This window comes from Heterodontus francisci, chromosome 26 (genome assembly GCF_036365525.1).
Source record: "Heterodontus francisci isolate sHetFra1 chromosome 26, sHetFra1.hap1, whole genome shotgun sequence".
NCBI classification, from domain to species: Eukaryota; Metazoa; Chordata; class Chondrichthyes; order Heterodontiformes; family Heterodontidae; genus Heterodontus; species Heterodontus francisci.
Window position 1 is genome coordinate 70,003,476 of NC_090396.1, and position 27,530 is coordinate 70,031,005.

Below are 27,530 nucleotides of genomic sequence, written 5' to 3' on the forward strand. Positions count from 1 at the left end.
GAAAAGCATTACCATATATTTGTACAGTCAGAAAGTTACATACATTCAACAATTTTGCCAAGTGGCCTCTTTCTGTGCTGTAAACTTTCTATGATTCTGTAGTGCCCAGTGCGTATAGCAGGCGCATTGGTATCAATGCACTTTGCCTGCTATACACAGTGGCCAGTATTCCCAAAACATTTTTAAAGCACATAGGGAAACTACTACTTCTTGATTCACTTCCCCCTTGTCCTGATAAGTGCGCCTCCCCTTGAAGGGAGCATCTCTTCAACCTAGAGAAGCATCAGGCAATCCATCAAGTTTGTTATAGGTAGACCAGGGTGGGTGGCGGATACAGTGCATGGCGCAGGGAGTCAGTATCTTCTGCAACAGACCATCACCGCTAGCGTGGGGTGAGATGAAGAGCTTTTTGCTGTCAGCAGGATCTCGGGCAGTATCTTTGTCTAAGCCAGAGGGTTCAATGAAGGAAATATGACCAAGGTTCAATATATGTAAAACTACCCATTTTAAATGTGGACTTTGTAAATTGTGGGGATTGTACTGCTATTTTTTCAAAAAAGAGTAACATTATTGCACTCATGAAGGTGAATTATTGCTGGGATAAATGCCATAACCTCATCTCAGCTAATCAGTTTTTCCATTTTGACACCACCTGCGTTACATATAATGTAAAGCTCTAGTCTGCCCCAACCAAGTATTTTAGCCTTAAACTGAGCAACACACCCTCTACTACATCAGTGTGAGTTTTGCATTTCTGACGAGAGCCATTTGAATGTGTTTGCTAATTTATGCAGGATTTATAGATAGTTGTATGTTGCGGACTACCAACTTGGTGAAAAGCTGCCCAAGCTCATTTTACTTTGGACATTTAGACCCGACTTTCATCCTATCAGTCTGCACCAAATTGAAGTGCCAAGCTTCTCCTACAGTTTGTGATGTAGCATCTCTGGCAGAAACTAATTTGTTACATCACCCATCTGAGAAATTACAGTTTATTACCATTAGTTTCCTGAGCAGGTAGCTCAGAGCTCTTTCATGTGTGTAGACAGTGAATTATTTGTCACCAAGAACTGTGTATGGCAGCATATTCCAAAGTTCTGTGTCATTGGAATTGTTAATCCCCCTATTAAAAGATGCTGATGCAGTTTATTTCATTATTGTGGCTGTATCACAAAACCAGGCTATGAAATGATAGATGCTACAAGAGCAAAAGAAACATCTCCAGCTCTTGTAACCATATGAATGAGAGAAGCCTAAAAATAGCATTTCTGAACGGGTCAGAGTAATAGAAGTGGCATCATATTGTTCTGTGTATCTGTATGGAGGCTATTCTTAAGGGTTATAATTCCAATTAGAAATATTTTTGTCATATAGGCTATCCATGGTGTATGAATTCTATAGGTTTACCATTTTTGCATTATTTCTGATAGCTTTATTATCTTTTATTGATGAACAAAATATAACTTATAATAAGAGAAAATGCTGGAAATACTGAGCAGGTCTGGCTGCGCCCGTGAAGAGAGAAACAGAGTCAACATTTCGGGTCTGTGACCTTTCATCAGTACTGCGCTGGAGTGTCAGCATAGATTTTGTGCTCCAGTCCTGGAGTGGAACCCACAATCCTGACTCAGAGACGAGAGTGCTACCAAATGAGCCACGGCTGACACCTAATGGCTCTTCAGTATTCCAATTGATCTTTGCATGAGAACATAGACTGCGAATGATAAGCTATTCGTTTAAGAACTGTTTGAATTGACCCCCAACTCTGTTCTTACCCAGCATGCACTTATTACACAGATTATTGGGTAGTTCTCTTGAGGGGGGGCAGCCTTATCTCATATTTTCACCTGCACAATATTGCCTGTTTTCAAACAACTTAGACCTTCCACTGCTGCAACTGTTATTCAAGCTTTTGTCACATCTAGACTTGATTTATTCCAATGCCATCCTTCCTGGCCTCCCATCTTCTGCCCTCCGTAAACCTCTTGTCCAAAATGCAGCCACGTGATCTATTCTGCACCCTTTGGTCCTCTGAACTTCTGTGCCCCATTAGAAAAGCAAGAGGGGATCTGTGAAAGGCTAGTTAGAGGACCCTGCCTACAGCAACCCTTGCTCTACTCTGGAAGTCTCTCTCTCAAAGCCTTTGCCTTTTTTCTCCTTTTGAAAGCTCTCTCTAAACCCATCTTTTTGACCAGGCTTTTCTTACAGCATGATTTGGTGTTTGTTTCTCAATCTTTTTATTTGTAAAGAATCTTGAGACTTTTTTTTAATCATTGCAGGTACTATAAATACAAAATGTTATTCTTAATCCTGTAATCTACTTTTTAGAAATAGTTGTGGAATTGCTGTCATCATTGATAATGTTGTCTGCTGCCGCTCTGTTGACTCTGAAGCCCAAAAAGTATTTTTGTATGACAGTTACTGAAGTGTGGGAATAACATTAACTGGTAATGTCTTTTTACTTCTTAGTTGATCAGGAATAGTTTGTGGAAATGTAAATTTAAATTGGCTGCATAATAACTGGCTTCATTGTTACATGATTGAAACAGGGTGCACATTCCTGTTACCATTCCTGTTGCCAGCCATGGTGAAACAGATTCTAATGCAGTTCTGGTCTATACACTGCACATTTCTGATGTCAAAACTCATATGAAAAGATAATGTGGGTTATTCGTCATGTTGTAAATACTTGTAATTAATGGTCTGTCTTCTGTTCATTTTTATTTTAAAATAATTACACATTGTGGGCTGCTGAAAAGATCAGGTTTGGGTACCATTTTAGGTCTGCAATTCTTGGGATAGTTACTCAACCAGATAATTTATTTTTTTTAGGACTGTGGATTGATCTGGAGATTTCTTACAATGGATCATTTCTAATGACTTTGGAAACCAAAATGAATCTGACTAAACTGGGAAAGGAGCCTTTGGGAGAAGGATACAAAGTAGGCGATGTTGGCAAAGAAGGGTAAGATTCCTTAAATTAAAACACGATTTTCTGGCACTACACTGGAAGGAAAGAGTCCTTTATGCACCAGGTACAACGTGAAGCCATTTCTCATACCGCATGCCATCATAAAAGCAGACTGGGAATGGATTTTAATGGATATTTGGCAGTAATAGTCTGCGCAGTCCCATTGCTGAATAGAATTGCTTTTCTTGATTATATATTCAAGTGCTCTATGCAGCTAGCAGAATATCAGGAAAAACTATATTATCCTTTCCTTTTTCTTACGCCGTCTGCTTCTTCTGATGGAAGGAACTCATTAGGGTGGTGACCATGAATTTTCCCATTTGCTGAAAAGTAGCTTGAAGTAGCAACTCCCTTCCCCCATGATTTTTCTTGATTAAATAGTTGGCCTGGAGCGTGTAATGTATGTTTGTAAAGTTGTGAAGTTGTATCTGGAGGACTGTACTTCATTTTTGCAACATAATACTTGGAATTAGATTTACAATCAATGTTGGCAAATAAAAAACAGCCCTAATCAACGAATCATAGATATTATAACAAACATTTGGCTAGTTTTGTTTATGTAGGTGCGAGCTCTTCAACCCAGAGCCAACTACTCTCTTTCCATTTCCATGTTTTCCTCATAATTTTTTATACTTTCTCTTTTCAAATACTTATTCAATTCCTTTTTAAATGATGTTTATGGGGTGTTTTATGCCTTTGCTGTTGGGACATAAAATATCATCACGCAGAGCACATAAAGGAAAATTGGGCAGAGAGGATTGCCTGTGTAAAGGAGCCTGCCTGATTTTCCTTCCATTAATTTAATTTAAAGAGAAAGAAAATGGGGTGGACTCTGTTAATGCCGTGCGATCCTCCCTGTTTGATTTTCCCCTCTGCACTTCGTCCAGATGAAGACAAAAATCTGCCCATAGTGGGTAATTTTAATCTAAGCCATTCAGAGGGAACGTGTCGGGCGCAAGTCAAATGCCTGTTTTACACCCTGCCTGATTTCACATTCCATCGAGTTCAATGGAGCATAGAATCAGGTGGTGTATTAAACAGGCATAGAACCCAATCCTGTCTCATTCCCTCAACATGGGTTAGGTTAAAATAACCCCCATAATCTCTGTCTTGATGCTTGCCTTGTACAGCATTCCATGTTCTTCGAACCCTTTATGAAATATATTTGTATCTATATCTCTCTATCTCTACAAGAAGTGGAAGCAGTGTTTCACTATTTACCCTTTAAAAACATTTCATAATATGGGAAAAATTTGTCAAATAACATTCTCTGTTCCAGTTTTTAAAAAAAACAATTTTCCTTTCTTTGTAACAGTAATGGCCCACTCCTTCTATTGAATGTTCATCATCCATTCTACGACTCCAGTATCCTTGCTGCAGGATTTAAGCAAATGAACTTAAACTTCTTGCATAGTATCTACAACAGAAACAGGCCATTCGGCCCAACAGGTTTATGCCAGTATTTACTCTCCACATGAGCTGCCTTCCACCTTGCTTCATCTCACCATATCAACTTGAGTAACTCAAATGCAGTGGCAACTTTGCATTTTATTCTGATAATGACGAAAGCACAAGTATCCATTAAGAATCACAGCTCACAAAGAAGTGAATTGTCCTGCTTTTACAGGTTCCCACCATTGGTTAGGATCATGGGAGCAGGAGTAGGCCATTTAGCCCATCGAACCTACCCTGCCCTTCAATGTGATCATGGCTGATCCTCCACTTCAATGCCTTTTTCCTACTATCCCCATATTCCCTTATGTCATTTGTATTTAGAAATCTGTTAATCTCTGCTTTAAACATACTCAATGACTGAGCTTCCACAGCCCTCTGGGGTAGAGAATTCCAAAGATTCACAACCCCCGAGTAAAGAAATTTCTCCTCATCACTGTCCTAAGTGGCATCCCCCTTATTTTGAAATTGTGTCCCCTGGTTCTAGACTCCCCAACCAGGGGAAACATCTTTGCTGCATCTACCCTGTCTATCCCTTTCAGTATTTTGTAGGTTTCAATGAGATCACCTCATTCTCCGAAACTCTGGAGAATACAGGCCCAGTTTTCCCAATCTCTCTTCATTGGACAGTCCTGCCATCCCGGGAACAAGTCTGGTGAATCTTCGTTGCACTCCCTCTATGGCAATAATATCCTTCCTAAGGTAAGGGGACCAAAACTGCACACACTACTCCAAGTGCATTCAAACCAAGGTTCTATACAATTGAAGCAAGACTTCACTACTCCTGTACTCAAATCCTCTTGCGATAAAGGCTAACATACCATTAGCCTTCCTAATTGTTTGCTGCACCTGCATGTTAGCTTTCAGAGACTTATTGACAAGGACACCCAGGTCCCTTTGTACATCTACACTTTCTAATCTCTTACCATTTAAGAAATACTCTGCACATCTGTTTCTCCTACCAAAATGGATAATCCCACATTTTTCCACATTATACTCCATCTGCCACATTCTTGTCCACTCACTAAGTCTGTCCAAATCCCTTGAAGATGCTTTGCATCTTCCTCACAACACACATTCCGACCTAGTTTTGTGTCATCCGTGAACTTGGAAATACTACATTTGGTCCCCATATCCAAATCATTGATATATATTGTGAACAGCTGGGGCCCGAGCATTGATCCTTGCAGTACCCCCCCGCGCCCCCTCCTAGTCACAGCCTGCCAACGCGAGAATGACCCGTTTCTTTCTACTGTCTGCTTTCTGCCTGTTAACCAATCCTTAATCCACGCCGGTATATTACCTCCTATTCCATGTGCTTTAATTTTGCTAACCAATGTCCTGTGGGGGACTTTATCAAAAGCCTTCTGAAAATCCAAGTGTACTACGTCCACCAACTTCCCTTTATCAATTCTGTTAGTAACATCCTCAAAAAACTCCAACAGGTTTATCAAACATGATTTCCCATTCATAAATCCATGTTGACTATGCCCAATCAGATCATTATTATCCAAGTGTCCATTTATCACATCCTTTAGAATAGATTCCAGCATTTTCCCAACAACTGATATAAGGCTAACAGGTCTGTAATTCCCTGTTTTCTCTCTCCCTCCCTTCTTAAATAGTGGGGTGACATTTGCAACCTTCCAATCTGCAGGAACCACTCCAGAATCTATAGAGTTTTAGAAGATGATCATCAATGCATCCACTATCTCCATCGCTACTTCTTTCAACATTCTTGGATGTAGAATATCAGGTTCCAGGGATTTACCAACCTTCAGCCCCATTAATTTATCCAATACAACCTTCTTACTAAAACTAATTTTCTTCAATTCCTCATTTCCCCCTAATCCCTTGGATCTCTAATTCTGGGAGATTTCTTGTATCTTCCTCAGTGAAGACAGGAGCAAAGTAATCATTTAGCTTTTCTGCCATTCCTCTATTCCCCATTATAAATTCTCCTGACTCTGCCTGTAATGGACCCACATGTGTCTTGGCTAAATGTTTCCTTTTTACGTACCTGTAGAAGCTTTTACAGTCCGTTTTTATATTTTTTGCTCGCTTACATTCATATTCTATTCTCCCTTTCTTTATCAGTTTCTTGGTCCTCCTTTGCTGTGTTCTAAAATCCTCCCAATCCTTGGTTTACTGCTATTTCTGGCAACTTTATAGGCCTTTTCTTTTAATCTTATACAATCCTTAACTTCCTTTGTTATCCACGGTTGACTGCCTTTACTTTTGGGGTTTTTGTGTCTTGAAGTTTCTGTAAATTATGTAATATTTCTTTAAAGACTATCCATTGCCTATGTACTGTCATACTTTTTAATGTATTTTCCCAGTCCACCTCAGCCAATTTGCCCCTCATACCTTCATAATTTCCTTTGTTCAAATTTAACACCCTGGTTTCAGATTGAACTATCTCATTTTCAAACATAATGTAAAATTAAAATATATTATGGTCACTCATCCCTGAAGGTTCTTTTACAACAAGATTATTAATTAGCCCTTTCTCATTACATAATACTAGATCTAAAATAGCCTGTTCTCTCGTCCGTTCCTCAACATACTGCTCGAGAAAACCATCCCAAACACACTCCAGAAACTCATCCTCCACAGCATTAGTGCCCATTCATTTACCCGGTCTATATGTAGATTGAATTCACCCATGATTACTGTATTACCCATGCCACATGCTTTCTAATCTCCTGATTAGTACTATGCCCCACACTACCATTACTGTTTGGCCTATAAACAACTCCTACCAATGTTTGCTGCCCCTTGCTGTTTCTTGGCTCCATCCAAACAGATTCCACATTTTGTTCTTCCTATCTGAGATCCTCCCTTATTCATGTACTGATCCCATCCCTTATCAGCGCAACACCACCTCCTTTTCCTTTTTGCCTGTCCTTCCTAAATGTCGAATATCCCCTTGAATATTCAGTTCGGAGTCTTGGTCACACTCTAGCCAAGTTTCCATTATGGCAATTAGATCATACCCATTTACCTCTCCCCTTTAAAACATCTACCTTGTTGCGATTGCTGCGTGCATTCAGGTAGAGCGCCCTTAACCTTGTCGTCTTGACATTCTGCATTCTAAGCCTAGTTGATGCTTGCCTTTGTTTTGCCTGCCTTCTAATGTCACCTGCTACTTTTCTACCTCCTGTTACCAGCTTTACTTCCTTCCAATTTGAGCTACCCCTCAGGTTCCCATCCCCCTGACAAGCAAGTTTAAACCTTCCCCAACAGCATTAGCAACTCTCCCTGCGAGGATATTAGTTCTGGTCCTGTTAAGGTGTAGCCCGTCCATCTTGTACAGGTCTCACCTGACCCAGAACCTGTCCCGATGCCTCAGAAATATGATGCCCTCCCTCCTACACCAATTCTCCAGCTCAATCTATCAGTTCTCCTATTCCTGTGCTCACTAGCATGTGGCACTGGAAGCAACCCTGAGATTACTGCTTTGGAGGTCCTGCTTTTTAATTTCCTTCCTAACTCCCTAAAATCTGCTTTCAGGACCTCATCCCTCTTTCTCCCTATGTCATTGGTACCAATGTGGATCACGACCTCTCGCTGTTCACCCTCCCCCAGAAGGATGTCCTGCAGCCGCTCCATGACATCCTTGACCCTGGCACCAGGGAGGCACCACACCATCCTGGAGAGTTAATGTTGTGATACATTTTTAAAAAATTATCACTGCTTGGATGAAAAATAGGACAATGTAGGATCAAAATGTTCATTTGAGTGGCCAACTAACTTTGCACTAAAGCTTGCTTTAAAAATTTCAGGCTGGTTAACAGTCAAACTGCATCAAAAATGTCAGATATAAAAACTGAAAATGCTGGAAATACTCAGGTCAGGCAGCATCTGTGGAGAAACTGTTTCAAGTCAATGACCTTTCATCAGAACCGGGAAAACTCATAAATTTAATAGGTTTTAAGCAAGTGAAAGGTGGCGGCGAGGTAGCAAAAGAACAAAAGGGAAGGTCTGTGATAGGGTGGAAGACAGGAGAGATTAAATTTCAAAAGAGTTGGTGGTGCAGGGCCAAAGGGAATGGTAATGGGTCAAGTAAAGAAACAAAATGTGTCTAGAGGAGGTGTGAATGGAAGAACGATGAGCAGCTGTTGTCTGAAAGCAAAAACAAGAGTAAACCTGAAACCTGCAAAGAAAAAGGAAACAAAATGGGGGCAGAGATTACAGTCTGAAATTTTTGAACTCACTGTTGAATCTGGAAGGCTGTAAAGTGCCTAATCGAAAGATGAGATGAGGTTCCTTGAGCTTGCATTGAGCTACATTGGAACACTGCGGAAGGATGAGGACATAGTGGTCAGCATGAAAGCAAGGTGGAGAATTAAAATGACAGGCAACCAAAAGCTCAAGTTTACAGACTGAATGGAGACATTCCACAAAGTAGTCACCCAATCTGCATTTGGTCTCCCCAATGTAGAGCAGACCACATTGTCAGCAGTGAATAAGGTATACTAAATTGAAAGAAGTACACGTAAATCACTCTTTCATAGAATCATGAAAGTTTACGACACAGTAAGAGGCCATTTGGCCTATTATGTCTGCGCCGGTTTAAAGAAAAAGAGCCACCCAGCCTAATCTCACTTTCCAAATTTGGCCTGTAGCCCTGCAGGTTATGGCACTTCAGGTGCACATCCAGGCACCTTTTAAATGAGACAAAGTTTTCTGCTTCTGTCACCCTTTCAGGCAGTGAGTTCCAGACCCCCACCATTCTCTGGGTGAAAAATGTTTTCTTCATCTCCCCTCTAATCCTTTACCAATAACTTTAAATCTATGCCGCCTAGTCACTGACTCCCCTGCTAAGGTAAATAGGCCCTTCCCATCCACTCTATCCAGGCCCCTCAATTTTTTGTACATTTTAATCAAATCGCCCCTCAGCCTCCTCTATTCCTAGAAGAATAACCCCAGCCTATGCAATCTTTCCTCAGAGCTGCAAATTTCCAGTCCTGGCAACATCCTGGTAAATCTCTACATCCTTTCAGTAATGAAGTGACCAGAACTGCACACTGTACTCAAGTTGCGGCCTATCTAATGTTTTATATAGTTCCAGCATAACCTCCCTACTCTTATATTCTGTGTCTCGGCTAATAAAGGATTCCATATGCCGCCTTAACCACCTTATCGACCAGTCCTGCTACCTTCAGGGATCTGTGGACATACACTCCAAGGTTCCTCATTTCCTCTACACCTCTCAGTATCCTCCCATTTATTGTGTATTCCTTTGCCTTGTTTGACCTACCCAGATGCATCACTTCACACTTCTCTGGGTTAAATTCTTTTTGCCACTTTTTTGCCTACCTGACCAGTCCATTGATATCTTACTGCACTCTACAGCTATCCTCCTCGCTATCAACCACGCGAAACCCCACTGAAAACAGCCTTCCAGTCGCAAGAACAACCATCAGCAATTGCCCTTTGTTTCCTGCCACTGAACCAACTTTGTATCCAGCTTGCTACATTCCCCTGGATCCCATGGGCTTTTACTTTTTTAGCCAGTGTGCCATGTAGGATCCTTTCAAAAGCCTTGCTAAAATCCATGTAGACCACACCAACTGCAAGACCCTCATCAATCCTTCTCGTTGCTTCTTCAAAAAATTCAGTCAACTTAGTCAGATACGACCTTCCCTTAAATCCATGCTGACTATCCTTGATTAATCTGTGCCTTTCTAAGTGACAATTTATCCTGTCTCTCAGAATTGATTCCAATAATTTGCTCACTACCAACTGACTGGCCTGTTTCAGTTGGAAGGAGTGTTATGGGCCTTGGACGGTGAGGAGAGAGAAGGTAAAAGGGCAAGTGTTGCAAAGCTTGCACTTGCATGAAAAGGTGCCATGGGAAGGGAGAGGGGTGTTGGGGATGAGTGAATCAGGGTATCGCGGAGGGTACGGTCCCTTCGGAATGCTGGGAGGGGAGGGGAAGATTTATTTGTTGGCAGCACACTGGAGGTGGTGGAAATTAGAGAGGATGATCCATTGAATACGGAGGCTGATGGGGTGGAAGGTGAGGACAAGGGGAACCCTATCATGGTTCTGAGGGGGAGGGGAAGAGGTGAGAGCAGAGGTGCGGGAAATGGGATGGACATGGTCAAGGGCCCTGTCAACCTGGTGGGAGTCCTCAGTTCAGGAAAAAGGAAGACATATCTGAAGCCCTGGTGTGGAAGGTCACATCATCGGAACAGATGCAACAGAAGCAGCGAAACTGGGAGACTGGAATGGTGTCCTTAGAGGAAGCAGGGTGTGTGGAAGTGTAGTTGAGGTAGCTGGTTGATAGCCTAACCCCAGAAATGGAGACAGAGGTCGAGGAAGGGAAGAGTCCGAGATGGACCATGTGCAGGTGAGAGATGGGTGAAAATCGGAAGCAAAGTTGATATTTTCCTGTTCAAGGCAAGAGCAGGAAATGGCACTGATAACAGTCATCAATGTACTGGTAAAAGAGGTGAGGGAGGGGGCCCCAAGTGGGTCTGGAACAAGGAATGTTCCAGACATCCCACAAATACCTTTTATTTGGAGGAAGTAAGTTGAGTTAAAGGAGAATTTGTTCAATGTGAGAACAGGTTTAGCCAGACAGAGGAGGATGGCTATGACTGTCACTGCCCACTCATTTCATACAGCACCTTTACAGCCAAGAAGCAAAAGAATGATTTTTATTTTGTTATTCTGGGCTATGAGGGACAATATCCTAACCTGATACACCAATTCCCTTCCCATCCCATCTCATCTCCCAAAATCTGCCTTGCAAATGTGAAATGTTAAGCCTGCCATAATTTTTACATGTATTCCACCATGTCTAGCTTGTGTGATTTGATTATTTGTTCAACTGTAAATACCTACCAAATCTTCATTTTTTTTAACACATTTATTAGTGAATAATATATAAACACACACATGCATGGGCATGAGGGGATTGTATACTGATATTCCTATTTGAAACTATTCAGATTTACTACTGCAAGTGTAATTGAGCAGGAATGTTTGTATCGATATTATTGTGTGTACATGATGCAAGATGAATTTATTTAAAACTTCTGCTTGAAACTAAAGTACCAGCCCTTTGCACAATTGTGTGCATTTTTCAATTGAAAGAAGGTCTGATTTCACTAACTTCTGTTTATACGTTTTTCCTTCATTTCTCCATTTATAATGTGTTTGATCGGAATCATCTGTGGATTTGTGTGATTCTGGTGAGTGGTAATTGTAATATACAATCCATATAGCATTTGTAAGCTGTGGGAATGTAGTTCTGTCAACATTCCATTCAGAAAATAAACATCGTGTTGTTCCTGTACAAAGGGGAAAACCATTGTTAGTTCATCCTGCTTGTCCATGGGAATTATCTGTCTATAATGTGGTGTGTTACTAAAGGAGCATCGTCATGGAAAAATATTTAACAAGACATTCTCATTTCCTAAATACACAATTATGTAACTTGTATTGAGATGTGTTATGTTGTTATTTGCATGTGACATAATTGCCATTTGCAATTGCTGTCTGGTTCTTCTTCCCCCTCATGACGATACCCCTTTACATTCTTGCATTTTGGTGAGCATGCAGTTTTTTCTAACATGTATACTAACACAATTTCTTGAGGGACTTTGTTGGTTTTAGTACAGTAAACAAATTGCAGCTAAGCCATTATATAGATCAGTAGCAACGCAGCCTCCTGAGATCTTCGAAGGGTCTTATCTCTTTGAACTGATGTCTGTACTGTTAAGTGTATCAGTGACCCAAGTTCACATAGTTTGTATCAAACCTACAAAATAGGCATTTTCTCATACACCATCTTTGTTATAATCTAATTTGGAAAATGGCAGTGCAGTACCACTTAAAATGCTGAAACATTAGATTGCTACCTCATTATGAAGGATATGAAGAGTCATCCTGTAATGATGGAAAATAGCCACAGATCACTTGTTGGGTTGAGAGGAACTATCCTATTCACAAATGGTGCAGTTTTTAAAATATCTATCCCGTCTCTGTCTTATACAAGAGAAGCTCAAACTCTAATTGAGACTGATAATTCAAAAGGAATGCATTCTAGTTGAAAGTCCAGTACTGTAGATGTAACTGAAGTGTCGTCAAAAGTTAATTTAGGAAAGCACAAATATAAAACATTTTACTACCAGTAATAAAACCAGTCCTTAGCAACTATCCAGTCAAACTGCAGATATAAACATGTTAATTTTGCTATTTACTAAATGTTTATTTCATTTTTTTTGTCAGTTAGTGATTCATTTATGAAAATATATATTGCCATAAGCTCTAAATATTGGGTGTCTAATCGCTATAGCAGTCTTAAAGTTTGCAGATTGAAACATTTACAGATTTTATTGGAAAGAAATTTGTTAGAAGTGTATTTGCAAAAGCTGGATGGGTAACAATTTACTCCTAGTTTCCCCTCTTGTCTTTTCTCACCTTCCCCCACACAATTTAAAATTAACATTTGCTTTATATTTTAAAAATGTGCTGCTCATAATTAGAAATATTATATCAACTTAAAATAAACAAGTTTTACAGTTTTATGCACTGAATAGAAATTCCAAGCTTTCAAAGTTACAACGAGATGTTATATACATGCTAAATTCAGGGAATATCCCATATTGTACAAGTGCAACATTGCCATTTTCCACATCAGCTTTCCTTAATACTTCGTCTGCATGAGATTGCCAGTTGGTGCTGAATTGTTGGCAGTTTTGTGCTGTGGACCTGCACCCATTAAGAAAGGGGCTGAGACTGACCAAACTCATTTCATTACAGCCAGCAGACAAAGGAGGCTTCTATTCCATCAGTCTGGTTTCAATTTGATGCCTGATCCCAGAGGTAAAAGAATAGTGTTCTACCCGCTGTACCACTCAATTCCCTATTGAACCCTTTCTAAATCCTGTATTTTCCCATACATTGGATTTAGAGGTCTGTGGAAAGAAACTAACTCTGTGTGCCATTATGTGTTAGCTGTCATTATTGAGTCTTTCCAATCAAATATTTTATGATGCATCCTCTGAAATTTTCCTTAAGTTTACCTTGGATTTTTTCTTTCTCCAATGAAAATGCCCCATTTCTGCTACGCAGTGCAACTAACTACATTTCCAGAGATAAACTCTTATTGCCAATATAAGAAAAATGGATTCTGAAACTTAATTGAAATAAGTAAGTGTTGGGCACAGAAATGGTTTGACAAATGTTGGAGCTATATATTTAAAATGTTGAGACACTTTAGTTAATGCAATAAGAGTGTTGGACTTTCAACTAGGAGATCCGAGTTCATGACCCAGTCTTGAATGACATTTGTAGCCTAGTTTCTCCTAGGGGCACATCTACCAATTTAAGGTCATCTGTTGTAGATGACGGGTGGGGCATGGATGGGTCCTACCTTTCTTGCAACGCTTAAATGCCACATCTCAATGGAGCGACATTAGTTATGTGTGGAATTTACAAGTGACAGTATGTAATAATTTTCACCACTGACCATATTATCTAGTAATCAGTATTTCACCTCAGTTTTCACAGTGGAGGACACTAGTATCATCCCAATAGTAACAGGTAATGCAGAGGTTATAGAAAGGGAGGAACTTGGAACAATCATCATCACTAGGGAAAAAAGTACTGAGCAAACTATTGGGATTGAAGGCAGACAAGTTCCCAGAGCCTGATGGCCTACATCCTAGGGTCTTAAAGGAAGTGGTAGCAGAGATAGTAGATCCATTGGTTATAATATTCCAAAATTCCCTGGGTGCAGCAAAGGTTCCAGTGGATTGGAAAAATGCTAATTTAACACCCTTATTCAAAAAGGGAGGGAGGCAGAAAATAGGAAACTATAGACCAGTTTAACATCTGTCATTGGGAAATTGTTAGAATCCATTATTAAGGAAGTAATAACAAGACATTTAGAAAGTCAAAACGCAATCCATCAGAGTCAGCATGGTTCTATGAAGGGTAAATCGTGTTTGACTAATTTGCTAGAGTTCTTCGAAGATGTAACAAGCAAAGTAGATAATGAGGACCCTGTAGATGTAGTATATCTGGACTTCCAGAAGGCATTTGATAAGGTGCTGCACAAAAGGTTAATACACAAGGTAAGATCGCATGGGGTTAGGGGCAATTTATTGGCTTGGAAAGAGGATTGGCCAACCAATAGAAAACAGAGAATCGGGATAAATGGGTCTTTTTCTGGTTGGCAAGATGTAACTAATGGGGTACCACAGGGTTCGGTCTTTGGGCCCCAAGGATTTACAATCTACATTAATGACTTGGATGCAGGGATAGAAGGTACTTTGGCCAGATTTGCATATGACACTAAAATAGGTGGGATAGTAGGTTGCAATAAAGAAATAAGAAATTTACAATTGGATATGGATAGGTTAGGTGAATGGGCCAAAATTTAGCAGATAGAATTTAACATGAATAAGTGTCAGGTTATCCATTTTGCATGGAAGAATAGACAGGCAAATTATTATCTAAATGGAGAGAAACTTCAGAGTGCTTTGGTGCAGAGGGATCTGGGTGTCCTCGTGCATGAATCACAGAAAACTAGTATGCAGGTACAGCAGGTAATAAGGAAGGCAAATGGAATTTTGGCATTTATTGCTAAAGGAATAGAGTATAAAAGTAGGGAAGTGTTGCTGCAACTGTACAAGGCATTAGTGAGACCGCAGCTGGAGTATTGCATACAGTTTTGGTCCCCTTACTTGAGGAGGGATGTAGTTGAATAGGAGACAGTTCAGAGGAGGTTCACTAGATTGATTCCAGAGATGAGGGGTTTGTCTTATGAAGAGAGATTGAGCAGTTTAGGCCTTTACTCTCTAGAGTTTAGAAGAATGAGAGGAGATCTAATTGAGGTATATAAGATGATTAAGGGGATTGACAAAGTAGAAATAGAGAGGATATTTCCTCTGGTGGGGCAATCTTGAACGTGAGGTCATAGTTTTAGGATATGGGTAGCAGATTTAAAACCGAGATGAGCAGAAATTACTTCTCTCAAAGGGTCGTTAGTCTGTGGAATTCACTACCCCAGAGTGCGGTGGATGCCAGGACATTGAGTAAATTTAAGGAGGAGATAGACAGATTTTTAATTAGTAATGGGTTGAAGGGTTATGGAGAACAGGCAGGAAAGTGTTGAGGCCGAAATGAGATCAGCCATGATCGTATTGAAAGGCAGGTTAGGCTCAAGGGGCTGAATTGCCTACTCCTGCTCCTAGTTCTTATGTTCTAATCAGCTGATTAACACTTGATAAACTTAGTAATTATATCAGTCTTTAATGATAATGATATTACACACAAATAATATAAGTCCCTGTCAGCAAATAAGGACTACAAAAATGAACTTTACGCCCCCTTATGAACTTCACAGTAGATTCTCAACTCATGGATACCTGGGAGCCATTACAAGGCTGTAATATTAGGGTAGACATTTAAACACTCAAACTTTACTCCGTTGATTTATGAATTAATTTGAATATCTCATTAAGCTGCTGTCTTGGATTTACTCCAAGGTATCCATTATTCTATAATTCATTCAAGTCTTCAATACAGATTTAGTTTAGTTTTAGTTTAGAGACACAGCACTGAAACAGGCCCTTCGGCCCACCGAGTCTGTGCCGACCATCAACCACCCATTTATACTAATCCTACACTAATCCCATATTCCTACCACATCCCCACCTGTCCTTATATTTCCCTACCACCTACCTATACTAGGGGCAATTTATAATGGCCAATTTACCTACCAACCTGCAAGTCTTTTGACTTGTGGGAGGAAACCGGAGCACCCGGAGAAAACCCACGCAGACACAGGGAGAACTTGCAAACTCCACACAGGCAGTACCCAGAATTGAACCCGGGTCGCTGGAGCTGTGAGGCTGCGGTGCCAACCACTGCGCCTCTGTGCCGCCCTAAGATGTTAAAAATCTTGTGTTTAATATTTTTATGGTTATGAAGCACTGCAGCTAAGATAATTGACTATTTGTTTCCATCCATCCATTCCATGGAAATATGAAAATTCCATGGGACACAGAGAGCACATTAAGAATCTATCATGTAGTTACCAAGTAACTTCATGAAGAAATTGAGAAGTTTTATTTCTCTCCCCCAAGAGCGCTATTTGTAGATTAACCATGTGGTGTACTGACCCACTCAAACCAGGAAATTCCCAGATTTAGTTGTGTGTCTAGGATGAGTTAGCTGAGATCAGCTTGTGTGTGTTGGTGGGGAGGAGGGTGGAGAGGAGCAGCAGCATCCCAGTTAACAGTAGGAGGGGGAAATGGGCCCTGATACTGCTATCCAGTGATTCCTGCTAGAAGAGTATGTGTAGACACTGAGTAGGATTAGGCTTGGCTGTGATGCCTCTGGACATTTACTGTTGAAGTTTCTTAATAAAGAATGCTATTTTGGTGAAGTACTGAATGGCTACTGCTCATAAAACCTTACCCCATATGAGTCACTCCCTTAAGAAGAATTATGGTAGTGGAGTAAAGTTAATGAAGGAAAGAAGAAACTGCACATCTTGATAAAATATCTTTAAAAAGAACTCCTTTCAGATTCAGAAAGTGTCGTGATTTCTTGACAAGGAACTGCATATTTGCTTTTTTTCAAAAGGATAGATTTTGATAACTTCAGAAAATGTAAGGTAAACTTCCATCAGCTGTAGCAGTTGGTATATTTTGGAAAGCTTTTTGGGATCTAAATAAAATTCAACCTTGGGGGACAAAAAATCTTAAATTGCTGACCTAGTTTTTAATATTTTTTTTAGCTTTCTCTGCTTGATCCTAATTGGTCTAATCTTTATATAAAAAAAAACTTAATATGGAATAGGAATATTTGTTTAAAGTTGTTTTTATTTCTCCTCCAATGCTCCTGATATAGGAGTAGACCAAAAGCCTATTGTCTTGCTGATAGTGACGAGGAGTCCTCGAGTGCTGGATCATCAGATGAAGAAGATGCGCAAGATGTGCTGGGAGGAGACAAGGCACTAGCAGCAGCAACAGAAGGGTATGAATATTACCTACAACATTTTGAAGCAGTGCATTGTAAAGTAATTTAAATGTGCATTCAATAGATCTAAATTAATTTTTATCACTAACATAGAATAAGCTTATCTTTATTTTAATTGTTTAGGTTACTAATTGATTCTAACTTGAAAACAATATAAAGCCCATTATGTGATTATTCCATTCGCACCACAATCCTAAACCAAGGGAGGAAGGGAGTCATGGCTGACTGTGCAGCATGCCTTTTAATAGTGGTTACAATCATGGGTCAACTGAGACTGAAACTTAATACTAAAATTAATTGAAAATTTCAGTGACATTTAACCAGATATTCGAAGTGTTCTATACTAGTGTATCTCTTGGGGAGTGAACTCTACCCACCATATTACTTGTTTTATAATTCAGTTGCTCTGAAAGAATGATTGACATTTTTAACAATAAAATATAAGTGAAATATTTTTGGCACACTGGGATTTTAGGTAGTTTTTAGAATAGTTTAGCACAACTTGTTTGCTTAATAACGTTTATTTCTTTTCCTCTCTCCTCTCCTTGCCCCATGTACTGCTCCCAACTGAGATTGAAAGCTGGCAGCCTGCTCTGTAACTCTGTAAACAGTGCTGTTCAGGTAGCTACTGGATAGTGCATTACTGGAGCACAAGTTGATGTTCTTTCCTCTTATCCCTGCCCCCCACATAGCTTGGCAGGAATGAGAAAGTTTCATGTGAAAAATTTCAGCAACAAACCCACAACCTGCCTCGCCAAAGCAGTGTACGCTATCTGCCTATTCTGCAATTTGTAATAAAATCCTGAATAAGATGTATAGGTTTCTAATTATTTTTCCTGTAAAATGATTCACTGTTTAATGTGGACTTTGGCAGTTTAATGTGGACTTTGGCAGCAGCATATTTTTAGTTAATAAAGGGGATAATAATTACAGGAAATATAGGAAAATGTGCACCTGCCTTCTCATCGTAACACTGGGAGAGTTGTTTGCTGCAATAGTTAGTTTCCACGCCACAGAACCAACAGACTGCTGCATTTCCAAATCCTGCTTTTACTTACTACGGAGGTACAAGGTGTAAATTTGGTTCTATTTTACTAGTTTTAAAGCAGTCATTAAGGCTGTAGCACAAGTACATTCTCAGTTTGTTCATGAGTTAAAAGAGCATAAGAGCATCAACACTTATGGCAAGTAAGCACAATTTCCACCCTTGGTGGTGTACTTTATTTGCTCTTTAAACCGGTTGCACCGCTTCTGACTGAGCTGGCTGAGTCTTGAAGGACATATCTGCCAGACTGGGCCTGCGGCATGTGTGAGAGAACCAACAACAGGGAAAAACCTACATGACCTCACCCTCACCAATCTACCTATCGCAGATGCATCTGTCCATGACAGTATTGGTAGGAGTGACCGCTGCAAATCCCTTTTGGAAATGAAGTCCCACCTTCACACTGTTGTGTGGCACGACCACTATGCTAAATGGGGTAGATTCAAAACAGATCGTGCTGCTCAAAATTGGGCACCCATGAGGTGCTTTGGGCCATCAGCAGCAGATTGTATTCAACCATAATCTGTAATCTCATTGCCTGGCATGTACCATCAAGTCAGCAGATCAACCCTAGTTCAATGAGGTGTGCAGAAGAGCATACCTAAAAATAAGGTGTCAACCTGGTGAAGCGGCATATGACAGACAAAGCAAAGCGATCTCACAAGCAATGGATCAGATCAAAGCTCTGCAGTCCTGCCGCATTCAGTCGTGAATGGTGGTGGACAATTAAACAACTAACTGGAGGAGGAGACTTCACAAACATCGCCATCCTCAATGATGGGGGAGCCCTGTACGTCAGTGCGAAAGATAAGGCTGAAACATTTGCAGTGCCGAGTGGATGATCCTTCTCAGCCTCCTCCTGAGGTCCCCAGCATCACAGATGCCAGTCATCAGAATATTTGATTCACTCCATGTGATATCAAGAAATGGCTGAAGGCACTGGATGCAGCAAAGGCTATGAGCTCTGACATCATCCTGACTGTTGTACTGAAGACTTGTGCTCCAGAAATAGACGCATCCCTAGCCAAGCTGTTCCATTACAGCTACGCTCTGGCATCTACCCGACAATGTGGAAAATTGCCCAGGTATGTCCTGTCCACAAAAAGCAGGACAAATCCAATGAGGAGAATTACCGCCCCATTGGTCTACTCTCAATCATTAGTAAAATGATTGAAGGTGTCATCGACAGTGTTATCAAGCAGCACTTACATAGCAATAACCTGTTCACGAATGCTCAGTTTGGGTTCTGCCGGGGACACTTGGCACCAGACCTCATTACAGCCTTAGTCCAAACATGGACAAAAGAACTGAATTCCAAAGGTGAGCTGAGAGTGAGGCAGCATTTGATCAAGTGTGGTATCAAGGCGCTCTAGAAAAATTGAAGTCAATGGGAATTGGGTGAAAGCGCTTCATTGGTTGGAGTCATACCTAGCACAGAGGAAGATGTTTGTGGTTTTTGGAGGCCAATGATCACAGCCCCAGGACATCACTGCTGGAATTGTCCTTGGGGCATTGTCCTAGGCCCAACCATCTTCAGCTGCTTCATCAATGACCTTCCCTCCATCATAAGGTGGGGATGTTCGCTGATAATTGCAAAGTGTTCAGTACCATTCGCAACTCCTTAAACAATGAAACAGTCCGTGCCCGCATGAAGAAAGACCAGGACAATATTTGGGCTTGAACTGATAAGTGGTAAGTAACATTCGTGCCCCACAACTGTCAGCGCAACAGCCATCTCCAACAAGAGAGAATCTAACCATTCCCCCCTCGATGTTCAGTGGCATTACCATCACTGAATTTCCCACCATCAACATCCTGGGGGTTGCCATGGTCTAGCCATATAAATACTGTTGCTACAAAAGCAGATCAGAAGCAGGGAATTCTGTGGTGAGTGACTCACCTCCTGACTCCCCAAAGCATGTCAACAATCTACAAGGCACAAGTGATGGAATACTCTCTACTTGCCTGGATGAGAGCAGCTCCAGCAACACTCTAAGTTCAACACCATCCAGGACAAAGCAGCCTGCTTGATTGACACCCCATCCATCACCTTAAACATTTACTCCCTCCACCACCAGCGCACAGTAGAAGCAGTGCGTATAAGATGCACTGCAGCAACTCACCAAGCCTACTTCGACAGCACCTTCCAAACCCGCGAACTCTGCCACCTAGAAGAACAAGAGCAGAAGACAGATGGAAACACCACCACCTGCAAGTTCCTTTCCAAACCATACACCATCCTGACTTGGCACTATATTGCTATTCCTTCACTGTCGTTGGGCCAGAAAATCTGGAACTCCCTTCCTAACAGCACTGTGGGTGTACCCTACACCTCATGGACTGCAGCGGTTCAAGAAGGTGGCTCATCACCACCTTCTCGAGGGCAATTAGGGATGGGTAATAAATGCTGGCCTTGTCAGTGACGCCCATATGCCATGAACAAATAAAATCCAGTATCATCAGTAATCCAGAATGATCATAGTGCATGAATACACTTCAAAAGCTTTTTGAGGGTGCAGTGAATATTCAGTGCATGGGAAGAACATTTACTTAGAAATGTCAGTTGCAATGGAATTAAATGAAATGTAAATATGCAGAATATTCAATGACAGGAAATACTAAACTATTTTCCGCATTTGCAGGTACCTGGGAGGACATCGACCGAGCAAGATAATGAGACTTGTGGACAAAATTACAAAGTCAAAGTATTTTCAGAAGGCCACAGAAACTGAATTTATTAAGAAGAAAATTGAAGAGGTCTCAAATACACCATTGCTGTTAACAGTAGAGGTGCAAGAGTGCAAAGGAACACTAGCTGTAAATATTCCGCCACCACCTACTGACAGAATATGGTAAAGACAAAAACTCAGTTACAAATTTTGATGGAATTGCACTCTGGTTCTGCAAAGCTTAAAAGGCAGTTTTATAGGCAACCATCCAGTACTGCATTAACTTAAAAGAGTGACATGTTTTATGCATTTTTAAAGTGGTTTCTAAATATGTAAAAAAACATAAGGCTGGAATTTTCCTCTGCCTGCCATATGCTGGTGGTGCTGCCATATTCCTATGTCATTTTATATAATTTTATCTACAGGCTGGCGTTTGTGGTATTCCTATTTCTAACTGGCTGCTACTTGGAAGGAGGGAACTGCAGTGCAACTTTTTTTAATTTATTAATTCACGGGATGTGGATGTCACTGGCAAGGCCAGTGTTTATTGCCCGTCCCAATTTGCCCTTTAGAAGATGGTGGTAAGTCACCACCTTGAACTGTTGTAGCAGTTTTTGATACAACGGAGTGGCTTGCTCAGCCATTTCAGAGGGCAGTTAAGAGTTGGCCACATTGCTGTGGGTTAGGAATCACATAGGCTTTGCATCACATACAGCGATCAATGAGGAAAGCAAATGGTATGTTGAGTATATTGAAGAATGAGATTGATTGATTCTTGGGAATCAAGGGATATGGGGATAGGCTGGGAAAGTGGAGATGACATAGAAAATCAGCCTTGATCTTGCTAAATGGCCCACTCCTACTATTAGTTATTATGTTCAGATACTGGTGTTGGGCAGGGGGCAACAGATGTTGGTATTGTGGGGGGTGGTGGTGGAGGGGCGACGGATGTCGGTTCGCGGGGGGGAGCAGTGACGGGTGTCAATATCGCAGGCGGGGGAGCGGCGACGGGTGTCGGTATCGTGGGAAGGTGGGGGTCCAGATGTTGGTTTCGTAGTCATGGGGGTGCAGATGTCAGTATTGTCAGGGGTTGCACCTGGTAACACTGGAAGTTTGAACTTTTGTTAGCAATTATGAGATATGCTAGCAAACCAAATAGCTGTTAGCTTGAAACTTCTAAGTATTTGAGCTGAAGTGCCGTTTCTGTGTGTTATTCGTTGTGTCCTGTTGCTTCGCTGTGGATTTTAAGTTTCTGCAAATGCATGAACTGGTTTATCATTTTGCTTTAAAGATTTATAATCCTTGTTCAAAGGTATGGTTTCCGAACGCCACCACACCTAGAGTTAAAAGCTCGTCCCAAATTGGGTGAGCGTGAAGTCACTATTGCACATGTAACTGACTGGATCGAAAAGAAACTCGAACAAGAGTTCCAGGTAAAGAACTTATTTAGCAGACCTGAAAACTTTGCTGCAAAGCCGTACTTCTTACTGTTCCCTTCTGTATTCTCCCCTCTTAATCTAAGAAATTTAAATAAAAGACGATTGATAATTTTTTTCCACAAGTCACATACCTTATCTTCTGGTAAATAACTTAAATTGTTTTTAAAATGAGACACTTGAGGCTCACACATTAATAATGGCCTCTTAGGCAAGGCACTGGTGGGAATCCTGCACAAAGGGAAGGGAGAAAATTAACAACTTAAAGAGACTTGTAAAAAGTTTTCATAAGCTTTACTATTTTTGTTTTGTGTTTTAGAGTCATAGTCATAGAGAGATACAGCACTGAAACAGGCCCTTCGGCCCATCGAGTCTGTGCAGACCATCAACCACCCATTTATACTAATCCTACATTAATCCCATATTCCCTACCACATCCCCACCTTCCCTCAATTCTCCTACCACCTACCTACACTAGGGGCAATTTACAATGGCCAATTTACCTATCAACCTGCAAGTCTTTGGCTGTGGGAGGAAACCGGAGCACCCGGTGAAAACCCATGCGGTCACGGAGAACTTGCAAACTCTGTACAGGCAGTACCCAGAACCGAACCCGGGTCACTGGAGCTGTGAAGGCTGCGGTGCTAACCACTGCACCACTGTGCCGCCCTTTTAATTTTAATTGAACAGTTTCTCAATTTTATCCCCTCTCCTCGTGGGCATAAAATCTGAGCTGTCTTGTGTCATTCTTTTAAAAAGATGCAATAGGCAAACAAATCCCATTAATAATCGGATTATCATGATAGACTGTTTATCGATGGAATAATATTTATTAAAATTGCCTTAGGTCCACCCCTAATCAGGTATTGGTGACAACAAAGCTTATTACTTCCACCGTGACCCCATTACATTTGCCACCTAGCTGACTTTATTCTGCCTTTAAACTGTAGCGTAGCAGTTTCCTTGTAGCCTACCAACCAAAAAGTGGGGGAGAAAAAAATGCCAAGTTTCTCTTCACAAGTGATAGATACTGGTAGCATCTTCTACTTAACTACACAAGGAAGTACTTTTACATGAAGAATATTGTCAGCTATGCTCCTTTAACTAAAGAAACTGTTCTGTGGTATAGTGATAAAACATGGCTTGTATACATACACTGGAGTATTTTGTAATTGAGTAGAGATGCTGCAGAATTTCATTCAAAAGTGTGGTTTATATTTTGGAGTCCTGCACTAAATCTAATGAGTGAGTTTCACCTGTTCTCCACTGGTTGCTTTTGATATGATTTGTGACAGAATGGCTGGATTTTTTTAATACTTACTTAGAAACCTATTGTTTTTAGCATTCTGGACAAGTTGTAAATGCTCAGCTTCTAACAATGACAGTTCAATTCACCATTTCTTTCTTTGTAATGTAAGTAAAACTTCATGCAGACTGCAAACACTTCTTGAGGTGACATTGGATACTTATAAATAATATACAAAGCACTGGATGGGCATTGGAGCTTTACTAGAACTCTGAAACTGGCTACCTTGTACATTTCAAATAAACCAAATAACCAATGTTTAATGCAGTTAAATTTCTTATTGAATTTTGCAGAAAATTTTTGTTATGCCAAATATGGATGATGTGTATGTTCCAATAATGCATTCAGCCATGGACCCACGTTCATCCACAGTGTGGCCTTCAAGGGAGACACCAACAGAAGTTGCTGAACGACTGTGATGTATGAAAGTTTTATGTTTACAGTATTATGAAATTGCTGTTCATGTGCTTTCAGCTGTGCTGTCTGTCTTTTGGAACCATTCGTGCCACTATCCTTTCCAGGAATACTTGCAATTTGTTGTACTCAGTATGTGCAGTTTTCTCAGTGTATGTCTCTCTGTCTTTCTCTGTGTATTGTTAACAGCTAATATTGTTATAACCCATTTGTCATCTAGGCCATTCCAAGAAAATAAAAGCCCAGACATGCATAGAGAGACTATATGTAACTGTACTTGTAAATGACTTATTTGGCCTGAAATGCCTCAATTTAGTCAGGTTCTCCTAGGCCTGAGAGAAGATTTCCAGATACATGTAATTGTATGGTTGCTTGAGACAACCTTGATGCTGCAGAATTGATGCATGATTGCCTTGTTGGGTCTGAATATTTATAAAGTACAGTATAATGCATCATTAAAATGACAATGCTGGTCTATAATTGCTAATTTTATGTAAGCTACTCTTGGAATACTTGCAGCTCATTGCTTTGTGGTGATTTATCATTAGAAGTATATTTGCAACTGCGTCCTCTTTTATTGACTAATGGGTTCTGCTGACAGTCTCCACAAAAGTTTAGTAAGTTTTCATCTGTAAATGTCCCCTTTATGTCTGGATGGTAATTATTGTGTGGTAAGTTACTTTGTACAACTAAAATTTTGACTGCTCATTAGATGCACATTATAAATTGGCACATCTCTCCTGCCCAATCTAGGAGCAATTTAATTGCACAAGATACCTTTTTCAACTCTTTGCCATCTTCCTATTAGTTCACATGATCAAATGATAGGCAATCAGCTCCTGAAATAATCCACTTCCGGGTGGTGTGTCTGTGCAAGAGGGAGGAATGATAGGATTATGTGACAGCCACTGTGATAAATAATATAAAAGTATATTTTTCAAGTTTTACATTTATGGTTTATAAAAGTGTTACAGTTCCTTAAAAGGTTATAATGTATAGAGCAGTGCTGTAATCCACTGCAGATTACTTTTCTGTAATATGACAGTGAAATCACAAACTTAATCCTAGGTGATATAGTTAACAGTGCTCTATATAATAGTGGATGGGTGTATATAAGAGCTAGGTACTTAGTTCTGGTCAAGTTTTTTTGTGTATTTTTTCCCTCACGATCATTCTAGTGCATGGCAGAAACACCTCAACAGAAACAAGCCTCCTATATATAAATTGGTGAATAGCAAGTCAATTTTTTCAAATATAAGACAGCAGGTTAAGTAATATCAGACCACTTATTCCAATTTTTGTGAAATGAATTTTAAAAAACATCTACTTTTATAGCATTGTTAGGGCTTGTACAGTGTGTTCACTGAAAGTCGGACATGTTTAGTGGTTGGCCAATTGCAACTAAAGCCTTTCATAATTGACCTACTGTTTACTCTTAAAAGTGGTGTTGTCTGCAAGAAAATGTTTGCAAAATACGAGCAAATAATGTAAGGCTCTTGCTGCCTCTGTAATTGAGAAGGCAGTCTCTTTTCAAATTCCATTTGTTAAAACTTTTACGGGTTCCCATTAAAAGCTTTAACAAATTTTTTTAAACACTGAAAAGAACTACTAAAACTATGGTGAAGAATCCTCATAGCGGTTTTATGAATGAACAAAGGGGAAAGTATAAAAATGTTGCAGAAGGAAATCTGTCATGTAGGCCAACTTAAACTGCTAGTTTTGTTTTAAAACCAGCTTTTCTCTAGTTTCCCTACAGTGAGGAAAAGCGTTTTCTCATTGTGTTCATTCTGAGCCTTTATTTTGTATGCAATGTTTCTACATAAGGTCTTCAGAAATTTCAAATGTGTGCTTCAGTGCCATTATGCCCATGATTGATATTATTTGTCTTGGTTGTACTGTATATTTTTCCTTCATGTATTTCTTGAGCTATAAGTTTCCCCACAGCAGACGTTCAACTTGTGTGTAAATTGGCATTCACTACATGAATCGCAAATAGATAATTGAAGACTCTACAGCATGAAGGATTTGGCAAATCGTCTTTCAAGATGAAGTTTCTTTGAGAAAGTTGATGACCATTTGCAGAATGTTTAATTAAAACTAAGTAATATATTTTAAGATGTGTATAAAGTTGTATTTTTAATTTTATACATTTGTTTTAATTTAGGCCTGTAGGTACAATATTGTATTTTGTTTCAATCTAATACTAGGGATGCGATGGCCACAACACAATTTGACTGCATTCCAGTCTTAACCCACATTCTTGCTTTCCTGTACTTTTGTGGGCAATATTTGCCTGCCAAAAAAAATCTTCGCATGTCTTGTTGTAGTCGGGCCATTTGCGGGACCTGAATTAAGTGTGCAATAATGAATTATGAGTCCATGGACTAAGTGCACTATGCATAATCAGAAATAAAGAAAGATTCTTATAAATTGTAATATCGTACTTCACATAATCAAATTAACATTGTGAAGGACTAGCTTGCTATGTTTTATTTAATAAATTCTTCAGTCTAACAGCTTGTGTGGTTTGTTATTTTTATAGCAACTGTAGCCGAACTAATTAGTATTCAAATTACATATGAGGGCCAAAGAAGTGGCCTTTGTTACTTGGTACTAATGACAGTCTGGATATATATTACCTAAATCTGTGGTTTAGGGTAGTTTAACGATTCCAAGTGCTGAGCTCCCCTCTGGTTATGATCTGTAGGGTTTGAAAAATGTTATCTCAATATTCACACCTGATGGTAACTCGCTCATGCTATTACATAACTTCATGGGTACTGTTTGCCCTCTGAATGTGTGAGCCTGTAGGGTGAACATTGGCCAGTTATTGTGGGAGATAGGAGCGGTAAACAGATCAGATCAAAAAATCAAAGTTGTTTTGAAGCACAGGCACAACCTATTAAAATACATTTATAAAATTGCCAGAATCATTTGTAACAAAATGACAAGATGAGGAAGGCCCATTTGGTTATCTTATTTAAGAAAAACCCTGTAGTGCTCTCTTCCAATTGCTAATAATTCCAGGGTATTCACCTCCACTACTCTATCCAAAAATCCATTCTGTGATAGTCTTCCTAATGGTATTAAATTTACCTCTTACAAGTTTGAACCTATGTCCTACTCAATTTAATTTGAAATAATTTTCCTTATCCTTACCACTGTACACACCTCAGTAGGATCACTGCTCAGTCACTACCCTACCAGGCTGAAAAGCCCATGTTTCTCC

At 40.1% G+C, this 27,530-nt stretch overlaps 1 protein-coding gene across 4 annotated transcripts in view; it reads left to right on the forward strand.

The window, feature by feature from the left end:
• tex2 (testis expressed 2) overlaps positions 1-26,817 on the forward strand; it is a 172,361-nt gene extending 145,544 nt beyond the window's left edge. For 3 of the 4 annotated variants that reach the window (XM_068058513.1, XM_068058514.1, XM_068058516.1), the window contains 5 exons: positions 2,833-2,965; positions 17,303-17,428; positions 21,119-21,328; positions 22,458-22,578; positions 24,181-26,817. In XM_068058513.1, coding sequence (XP_067914614.1) covers positions 2,833-2,965; positions 17,303-17,428; positions 21,119-21,328; positions 22,458-22,578; positions 24,181-24,306 — 716 coding nt within the window. In that variant the 3' untranslated portion in view covers positions 24,307-26,817. The remainder of the gene's footprint in view (positions 1-2,832; positions 2,966-17,302; positions 17,429-21,118; positions 21,329-22,457; positions 22,579-24,180) is intronic. The other variant, XM_068058517.1, reaches the window with a different exon arrangement.
• Positions 26,818-27,530: the final 713 nt, after the last annotated feature.